The sequence below is a fragment of the Apium graveolens genome, chromosome 2 (genome assembly GCF_009905375.1).
Source record: "Apium graveolens cultivar Ventura chromosome 2, ASM990537v1, whole genome shotgun sequence".
NCBI lineage: Eukaryota > Viridiplantae > Streptophyta > Magnoliopsida > Apiales > Apiaceae > Apium > Apium graveolens.
This window is the reverse complement of record NC_133648.1, coordinates 303,103,159-303,114,149: the sequence shown is the minus strand read 5'-3', so window position 1 is coordinate 303,114,149 and position 10,991 is coordinate 303,103,159. Positions and strand designations below refer to the sequence as shown.

Sequence of the window (10,991 nt, the reverse complement as noted above, 5' to 3'; positions counted from 1 at the left end):
GCAATTGAAGTAGAAAATGACTAAATCAGCCTATTTCTCTAACAGAAGCTAAGCTAGCAAGGCAGATTGAGCCGGTGATAGACGCAGGTGACATACTTGAAGTGAGTCGTGTGGAAGGCAAGTTTTTCCCCTATTCTAATTTCAGAATAGTGATATTTCTTCAGATTCATATCACGCTTACACTTTTTTTATCCTTATTCATAAACACTGATACACACTTGTTGATCACTTGTTGATATTCATATCGATTATTGATTTTTCCTTTTCTTTGAATTCCTTATTCATATTCCAATGTTACACATACACATTGGTATATTCTGGTGATTAGAATATATCAAAGCATACCGATTATTCCGGTTGCCTATTGGTACTTTTAAGCAGTTTCAGTCGGTTAAGCGTCCAGAATTTGAGGCAGATCCTATTAAGGCTACCATTTGGTTGAAAGAAATAGAGAAAGCATTTGCACTTGTGAAGGTAGGTGAAGACCAGAAGACTGATTTTGCTAGTTACTTGTTGAAAGGAGAATCAACTATTGGTGGGAATCTAAGAAGGCTTGAGAAGGTGAAGACGTTATTGCCTAAGATAGGTTTAAAGAGTTGTTCTTAGAGAAACATTTTCCTCGCTATATGAAGAATCAAATACAGATTAAGTTTTTGGAACTGAAGCAGGGAAGTATATCCGTGACAGAATATGAAGCTAAGTTTACTGAATTAGCTAGATTTGTTTCAGAACAAGTTGATACTGAAGAAAAATGAGTCCAAAGATTTCAAGAAGGATTACGACCATGGATTCACGGCCAAGTTGCAGTTTTTGAACTAACGACTTATACCGCCGTGGTCCAGAAAGCCCTGATTATTGAGGGAGAAAGCGAAAGATCCCAAAAGGAAAGAGGACAGGGAATTTTCCAAATCCGCCCCAACAGGAAGTCGGGATTCCAAGCCCGGATAAATATGAATTTTAAAAAGATAAGACAAGGCAACCAACAAACAGGTAATCGTTTCCAAGCTCCCAGCCAGCAGGGAATTGTCAGAGTCCCAGTGTCGTACTGCAAGAATTGTGGTTGAAAACATACCGGTGTCTGTATTAAAGCAAATGTGACGTGTTTCAAATGTAAGAAGAAAGGGCACTATTCTAATGAATGTCCAACGGGAAAAACAGAAGTCACTTGCTTCTACTGTGGAAAGAAATGGCATATCGCTAGGAATTGCAAATGACGAGCAATGACAGCTAGTATTCCCAAAGTGTTGGCATTACCTCCTCCACCGCAGCTTAATCAACCTAGAGCAAGGACTTTCAATATGATAATGAAAGAAGCCGTGGAAAGTCCTAGTGTAATTACAGATACGCTTTTGGTGAATTCAGTAAATTCAAAAGTACTAATTGATTCTGGAGCTACACGTTCATTTATTTCTGAATAATTCCTTGATAAGTTATATTGTGAAATTGAATGGTTGGGCGAGACGTTAATTATAAAATTAACGAATGACGACCGAGTTCCGGTAGATCGAGTATGTCCTGCGTGCGATATCGAAATAGCCGGACATCATTTATCTGTAGACCTGATTCCTTTTAGGATAGGAGAGTTTGACATTATTTTGGAAATGGATTAGTTAGCTTGTCATAATGCTCAGATCGATTGCGCGAACAAGAAAGTAAAATTGCAAACTGCAGAAAATCCAACGGTAACGTTCAAAGGCAAAAAATAGCGGAATAAATTTCTGACAGTAATGCATACCCAACGATTGCTTCGACAAGGATGTGAAATGTATATAGCCTACGTGTTAGATACCGATAAGGGGAGTCCCAAAATAGAAGATATTTCAGTTGTGTGTGAATTTTCTGATGTCTTTCCAGACGAGTTTCCAGGGTTACCACCAGACCGAGAAATTGAATTTATGATTGACTTAGCGCCAGGTACAGAACCAATCTCGAAAGCTCCGTATCGAATGACACCAGTCGAGATGAAAGAATTGTCAACACAATTGCGAGATCTTCTAGACCGAGGAATCATAAGACCCAGTGTATCCCCATGGGGTACACCGATATTGTTCATAAATAAGAAAGACGACAGCATGCGACTATGCATTGATTATCGGGATTTGAATAAGCTTACTATCTAGAATAAATATCCTTTACCGAGAATCGACGATTTGTTCGAATAGCTAAAAGGAGCCGCATGATTTTCGAAGATAGATTTCAGATCAGGCTATCATCAATTGAAGATTAAAGTTGAAGATATCCCCAAGACTGCTTTTTGTACTAGATACGAACATTATGAGTTTCTTGTAATTGCATTCGGTTTGACCAACGCGCCAGCAGCATTCATGGACTTGATGAACATGATATTCAAGAGGTACCTGAATAAATTCATGATTGTATTTATTGATGACATCTTGATCTACTCGAAAACAGAAGAAAAGCATGCCGAGTACTTGAGGATTGCTTTGGAAATTCTAAGGAAAGAACAATTGTACGCGAAATTCTCGAAATGTGAATTCTGGTTGAAGGAAGTACAATTTTTAGGGCATATCATCAGTAGAGAAGGCATAGTTAACCCAGCAAAGATTGAAGCTGTGTTGAACTGGGAAAGACTGAAGACACCAACCGAAGTTCGAAGTTTCTTAGGATTGGCAGGGTACTATAGAAGATTTGTCAAAGATTTTGCGAAAATAGCTACGCCACTGACCAAGTTGACTCGAAAAAGTGAAAAGTTCGTATGGGATGACAAATGTGAAGGAAGTTTTCAGGAACTGAAGAATCGGTTAGTAACGGCACCGGCACTTGTATTGCCAGACGAACATGGAATTTTTGTCATTTATAGCGATGCTTCATACCGCGGATTAGGATGTGTACTAATGCAACATGGTAACGTCATTGCATATGCCTCGAGATAATTAAAACCTCATGAACAGAAGTATCCTACACATGATCTGGAATTAGTAGCGATTGCATTTACATTGAAACTCTGGAGACACTATCTTTATGGTGAAAAATGCGAAATCTACACAGTTCATAAAAGTTTGAAGTGCATCTTTACACAGAAGGAGCTTAAAATGAGGCAACGCCGATGGCTGGAATTGATTAAAGATTACGATGTTACGATCAGTTATCATCCAGGGAAAGCGAACATTGTGGCAGATGCGCTGAGCCGAAAAGAAAGATTGAATTTGTTAACTTCATCTGAAGAATTAGCCAAGGAATTTGACAAGTTAGAAATTGAGATTCGTGTTCCTAATGAATCTACTGAAGCTATCTACGTGATGACTTTTCAACAAGATTTATTGGAAAAGATTCGATGATGTCAAGAAGAAGTGATGGGTCAAGATGACAACTTAACGGGAGAAGAAATCACAACCCAGAAGGATAACGAAGAAATTCTACGCTTTGCATCAAGAGTCTGGATCCCTAATGTGGCTGACTTAAAGGAAGAGATATTACGAGATGCACATAGTTCAAAATATTCCATTTATTTGGGAAGTACAAAAATGTACCGCAATCTGGCCAAATATAAAGAAGGAGATAGCAGAATGGGTAAGTAAATGCTACACATGTCAACGAGCTAAAATGGAACATTAACGTCCCAGTGGATTACCGCAACCATTGGATATTCCAGAATGGAAATGGGAACATTTAGCAATGGATTTTGTGGTAGGATTTCCAAGAACTAAAGCAAATCATGATGCGATATGGGTAATCATTGACAGACTAACAAAGTCGGCACATTTTCTACCGATTAATGAAAGATTTTCACTCGACAAGCTAGTACACTTATATCTCAAGGAAATTGTGATGCGACATGGAGATCCAATATCTATCGTGTCTGATCGAGATCCCCGTTTCAATTCAAGATTTTGGAGACAATTTCAAGAATGTCTTGGAACCAAATTAAATATGAGTACCGCTTATCATCCGCAAACTGATGGGCAAAGTGAAAGAACTATCCAAATAATCGAAGACATGTTACGAGTTTGTGCGATTGATTTCGAAGGCAGTTGGGATGAGCATTTACCATTAGTCGAATTTTCTTACAATAATAGCTATCATGCAAGCATTGGAATGCCGCCTTACGAAGCTTTATATGGAAGAAAATGCAGATCACCAGTGTATTGGGATGAAGTTGGAGAACGTAAGATTTTGGGTCCAGAATTAATCCAACAAACTAAAGAAAAGATAGAACTTATTCGGAAATGACTAGATGCAATGCAAAATCGGCAACGCAAATATGCAGATCAAGCTAGGAAGGATATGGACTACCAAGAAGGAGAGCACGTGCTACTCAAAATATCGGCATGGAAAGGATTGACCAGATTTGGCAACAAGGGTAAATTGAAGCCACGATACGTCGGACCATTTGAAATCTTGAAGAAAATGGGAAAAGTTACGTACAAATTTGCCTGACCGCCTCATATGCAACACATTCACAATGTGTTTCACGTATCGATACTTAAGCGATATAATCCTGATTCTAGGCATGTAATAGAATATGAACTGGTAGATATCCAACCTGATTTGTCTTTCATAGAATAGCTGGTAAGAATTTTAGATCGACAAAAGAAAGTGTTGAGGAATAAGTATGTATCTTTAGTGAGAGTTTTGTGGAGAAACCCTATGGTTGAAGAATCAACCTGGGAACTTGAGAGTGAGATGTTAGAGAAATATCCTCATTTATTTTCTTAGCGAGATTCTGAGGACATAATCCTATTAAGGGGGGAAGGATGTAACATCTTGGAAAAATTACATCTGTATTATATCATATTTATAATAAATTATGTGTGTTAATGTGTCATTTATGTGTAATGGGTGTAAAACCCTAATTGCAATGTGTTACGTGCATTCTGTATCGTCCAGGTATTTCAGGGTATTTTTCAGATATTTTATTTTGCATTTAAAACTTTCATATCAAAAGTTATATGACCCGAATCATGATTTTATAGCTGATATTTCAAATAAAATAATGAGCCTTATTTTTCCTCAAACGGCTTGTATCATCGCATTATTCTTAACATCTAGGTATTTTATAAATTTTCTCAATTCGTGAAAAATGACTTTTCCGGGCCCCATTGGGTGTTAAAACCCCCACAAAAACCATATTTTTATTTTTATAAAATTATAGGACTTTCATTTATACTATTTCTTTGTATTTTTGCATTATTCACAATTTTTGGGAAATTTTGGCATATATATTGTATATATAAAATATTTATAAATTAAATTTTAATACTAAAAAATTATCATATTAGGGGCCAATTAATTTTAAAAGACGTAGAATTAGGACCTTAATTTTAATTAGGAGTATTAATTTTACTACTATAAATAGCCTAATTTTTATTTAATTAATTATATAATTAATCATTAAAAATCAGAAAATTAGGAAAATTCTATGTAGTCGGGTTAGGGTTTACAATTTGGGTCAAGAATTCGAGCAGTGATTCCGATCAGTTTTCGGCATCGATTATAGACTTGTAAGTACTCAAAACGAAGCTCTTGAGTTGTTCTTTCGGTTGGTATCATCAATTTCATGTTTAAGTCAGTATATTTTTTATTTCAATTCTAGGGTTCATAACTGGAATTTGGGGTTTTTATTTCTAGAAGTTATTGAATGATTTTGATGGCTGATATAACTTCCATGTGTTGTAAGCAATCGATTGACACTAATTAATTTAACAAACAATACTTGAATCGATGAATTCGATTTCTAGGGTTTATGCTTAATTTGTAATCAGTCGTTTCTGATTTTACAGATAGCTGAGGTATATAGTGATATAGGGGTTTGATTGTGTATGTTTCAAGCTTTATTTTAAGCTATAGATTATAATTTTTCATGTACAAATCTGCGATCTCGATTTTTTGATCGGAAAACTTTGAAGTTTGGCCGGAGATATGGATTCCAGGATGATTACGAATTGTTTTTGCCAGAAATAGATTGGTGAAGTGATGAGAAATAATTTAGAATCGAAAATACTATCAAACGGTACCTGTCTGGTCAATATCGGAGCATCGCCGGAGTCCGGGAACTCGCCGGATACTGGGTTGATTCCGACAAGTTCATCCCGACCCGGGATGTTCTTCCTCAACCCGTTTCAACCCGGTTTAAAAACCCGATTTTGATCTGTTTCTGTCAGATTTCCTTTTCTGACAAATGATTCTGGAAAATATTTTATTTTTATTTTATTTTAATTATAAAATCAGTTTTATTTATTTTATAAATTGATTAATTAATTATTTAATTAATTGATTTATATTATAAATAATTCTGAAATTTTTTCCAAAAATTATATTTAATTATTTTCTTAATTATTTATTATTTATTAATTATTTAAAAATGATTAATTATTTTGATAATTAATCAAATATTTTTCAATAAATCATAATAAATTCATATTAATTCCAAAAATTATAGAAAAATCATTTTTAGTTCTGATTTTTATTTAATAATTATTTAAAAATTATTTAGTAATAATTATTTATATTGAATAATAAATTAATTTATCTGTGTTTAATTGATATTAGTTAGACCGTTAGACCGATTCGAGCAAGACGAAAGCCCTTTGACTCAGAAAAATAAATTATTTTTATTAAAAATAATATTAAAACCTAATTTGTTTTAGAAACTAGTTGACCCTTGATATTTATTTGATTATAAGCCAAATCACGTGCAGAGACGAATCCGATAAATCCCCAAAAATAGAAATCGAGTCAGATAATGATCGGTTAAGCGAACATGAGTCGATTTTGATTCTAAAAATTATTTTAACCATAAAAATGATTTTGTGGGTTATGTGATTATGTGCATTATAAGGTTAGTCAAGTCTTGCTTGCTGATAAATGATATATGAGTTAATAATACGCGCATGGGTAGACAATATGAATGACATAAAGTCGGTGCGAGACGCGATTGAAGTATGAAATGACTAAATCAGTCTATTTCTCTAACAGAAGCTAAGCCAGCAAGGCAGATTGAGCTGGTGATAGACGCAGGTGACATACTTGAAGTGAGTCGCGTGGAAGGCAAGTTTTTCCCCATTCTAATTTCAGAATAGTGATATTTCTTCAGATTCATATCACGCTTGCACTCTTTTGATCCTTATTCATAAATACTAATACACACTTGTTGATCTCTTGTTCATATTTCATTTCCATTATTGATTTCTCCTTTTATTTGAATTCCTTATTCATATTCCAATTGTTACACATACATATTGGTATATTCTGGTGATTAGAATATATCAAGGCATACTGATTGTTCCGGTTGCTACTCCATGGACTAGATAGCGATATTTTGGGATTAAGTTTTACTTGATCCTAAGGACCGGGACATGACTGGATTCTTGAGATGGGCCGTAGAGCCTGGGTGCCCGATTGGATCTATATAGTGAGATATAGATCTACACTGTATCCTTATTAAACAGCAGGGTAAAGATTCGAACTTGTGTCCAGCTTAGTTCATTTGTATTCGCCAGCAGTGGCCTTTTTTCTATTCTTGCGGGGTTATGTCTTTGCAGATGTACCCAGATTACGGATTCATTTAAACTGCTTTATCACTATTTATATTTTACAGAATTGTTTAGCAATTTTTGGCTCACCCCTTTTTGTTGTTATTCACCTTATTATTTTTAGTTAAGAAGGAATATGAAACCCATCAGGACTCGAGTGGTAAAGAAGCGGGTCAAGCCTCGGGATGCTCTCATACCCCATGTGTTGATCCCAATCCAGGAAGAAAGCTTTGAGTTGCCCGAGCAGGTGGAGTGTAGATAGTTAGTGTGTGTATTTGAATAAAAGATGAATTTAGTTTAAAACTGATCAGACAATGGTTTATAATAAAGAGAGTTTGTAAGATTGTAAATTTGGTTTATAATAAAGTAGTTAGTGGTTCTTGTTTTCATACTTCAACCTAAAAAGATCATGGTTAGTGTTAAACGGGTTTAGATACATTTCATTATTCTTGTTATTCAGATTGTACATGTTTGGTGATTAGCTAGTAACCCCCAGACTTATACCCCGGGTCTGAAAGGTGTTACAATCACGAACTTATCCAAATATTTCTTGAATACTCTATTCCTGAGATCCATAAATGCATCTGGCGCACTTAACAATCCAAACGCCATCACGAGAACTCATAGTGTTCATATCTTGTTTGAAACGCCGTATTGGGTATATCGTCCGCTTAATCTTCAGCTGATGATACCCAGATCTTAAGTCAATCTTTGAGAAATAAGTAGCTCCTTCCCATTTATTAAAGCAAGTCGTCGATTCGCGGTAGAGGATACTTATTCTTATTCCTTAACTTATTCAATTCGCGATAGTTGATACACAGCCTCAGACTTTCATCTTTCTTATTTACAAATAGCACTGGTGCACCCCTCAACGATACACTCAAGCAAATAACTCCTTTACCCAGCAATTCCTGTAACTATCTTGCTAACTCTTTTATCTCGACAGGCACCATTCGATAGGGAGATTTCGATATTGATTCTGTTCCAGGAGCCAAATAAATCATAAACTTGACCTCTCGATTTGGAGGTAGTCCAGGTAATATATTTGGAAGCTCTTCGGGAAAATATTTAACTACTGGAATATCTTCAATCCTTAAGGACTCATTTTCTACATCCTTCACATATGCTAAATACGCTTCACACCCATGTCGTAACAGTCTCTTCATTTGGATAGCCATTAGAAACTCCTTCTCTTGCTTCTTTCCTTTGAATATCACTTTAATACCATCCTTGGTAACTAATTTCACTTTCTTACTTCTACATTCGATTTGCACATAGTGGTTTGAAAACCAATCCATCCATAGTAGAACGTCGAATTCTCTTAACTTAAAAAGAATTAAGTCAGCAGAAAAGTGCCGACCTTTTATAATCCTATCACAAATGGGACAGATTCTCTTGGCAGTAACTCTTTCTTGATTCGCTACTTCTCTAATCAAATTAGGTTCGAGAGGGTATGCAACGCACTTTAATCTAGCAATAACACTTTCAGCAATAAAGGATCTAGTTACTCTAGAATCCATTAACACTTTAACTTCTATTAATTTTATATCAAACATACCTGCCACCACATCCGCATTTTGCACAACATCTTTCATTGTCATGTTAAACGTTCTTGCCCTTGGCTGAGCTGCTGGTGCTGCAAAGGGCGATGGTCCAGTAATCCTAAGCACATTCGCCTTCTAAACAGGCTTCTTACAGTTCCTTACCATATGGCCCACCTTTCCATATTTAAAATAAGTCAATTCCGGCTTCTCTGCTTTATTTGAGAATTTCGTCGAATAGTGACCTTCTTGATTGTACTCAAAACAAATCACGTCTTCTTGTCTCAGATTCAGAAACCTCATCTTCAACTGGTCTTGCATATAATTTGGAAAATACTTCTCTAAAACATCTTCGTAAACTTCTCCCAAATTATAACTTTTTCTTCAAGCAGTGCCTTTGAATATTTCTACCTATAACTTGCCTCAACCTAAAGGTAATAACTTGCGTGGTGTGCATTTTTCTCATCCTTAACTTCCGCTAACTCGAACGCTTTTCCATTTCTCTCAACCACGACTGAGCTTTAATCGGTTCTGGCAATCCTATAAACTACGGGGGATGCACGAACTGAAAATGTTTGAAGTTTCTGACTTTAGGGGCTACATATTGTTACAACAGTTGAACAAGTCGGTTCATCATAGGAGTATCTTGGTTTAGTTCTTGGTCTTGGGTTTAAGTTTTTGATTGGTGGTTTGGTGATGTGACCATTCTTTACAATCCTGATTGAATAATTATTTAGTAATACGATAGCATGGCATATATAACAGTAAAGATTCTTTTTGAAACCATTTGTAGGTTTTAAGCTTTACCCACTTGCACATGCAATCCTATTACTACATAATTCGCTCCTCAGTTATGGTCCTCCCATTGTACAAGATATAATTTACAAGGTATTTAGAAACATGGTACGTAAAAGAGTTGATAAAGATTTCCAGGGTTTATAAGGTGAAAGATTTATATAAGGCTTCAACAGTGCATAATAAAGAAGTTTAGGTACAATAAGTTCGGGCATAAGGTACAATGATACAGTAGGATAAAATAGAGGAAAAACTGGAAAATATCCCCCTTCCTACCCTCAACTTCTACCTAGCCTCTACTGACTACAACCATAGAAAACCAAACATAATACAACAATATCACAACTACTGCTCCCACCAAAGGTCCTATATGGTCATCATCATCTAATCATCCAAGATCTCCCTCAAGACAGACAACATCCAGCGAATGATCTTATGCACCCTCTGGGCCTCAACATCTATATCACTAGTAGACGGTCCCTCGTCTAATCTCCTCCAAGCGATCTGCTCCACCATATGAATTTGAACTCTCCATTCATCCTCCAAAACTGAAGGCCTCTTCCTATACTCTCGAGCTAGCCTATCCACCAAAGCTCCCAACTCAGGAATGCGGGAGTAAAAAAAATCTCGATCCTCTGCTAACTTACCACCAACACTAACAGGCACAATCTTAGGCATCTCAGACTCTGGCTCAGGGGCTGGGGTCTCTGACTCTGGCCTCAAGGGTGATACCTGCATAGGAATCTCACTACTCTCAGATGGATCCTCCTCCTGATTTGAACTCACATACACAGCTCCTCTGAAGAGGGTGGAATAGAGCCCACTGGGCTACCGGTCAAACTAATCTCTGAATCAGAATCACTACCACTACTGGGGTTATGAGAGAAAACACAAAACAACAACCAAGAAACAGCGTTAGGGTTAAATAAGACTTCGGACTGACTCACACCCTAACTCTAGTAGCTAACACCCTAACTCTAGTAGCTATTTTAACCTATTTACTTTTCTAAGACTATACCTAATAGTCTAACTCAACTATATATGAGTCGAACACTCTCACGATATAGATATATACCCAAAATACCCTTTTTATCCTAACTTTTCTCAGGGACTAGATCATGTAGCTCTGATACCAACTTGGGACGCCCTCAATCTCGGGGTT

General features: G+C 36.3%; 1 protein-coding gene across 1 annotated transcript; it reads right to left on the bottom strand.

Annotated features, from left to right (window-relative positions):
* Positions 1-8,410: 8,410 nt before the first annotated feature.
* On the bottom strand, positions 8,411-9,013 carry LOC141702641 (uncharacterized). Its single transcript, XM_074506292.1, has one exon. It carries the CDS (start codon positions 9,011-9,013, stop codon positions 8,411-8,413), a length of 603 nt encoding a protein of 200 aa, XP_074362393.1.
* Positions 9,014-10,991: the final 1,978 nt, after the last annotated feature.

What these genes read in the sequence shown, in the direction of transcription:
- LOC141702641 (XM_074506292.1), bottom strand. Translation starts at nt 9,013, where the DNA reads ATGGATTCTAGAGTAACTAGATCCTTTATTGCTGAAAGTGTTATTGCT.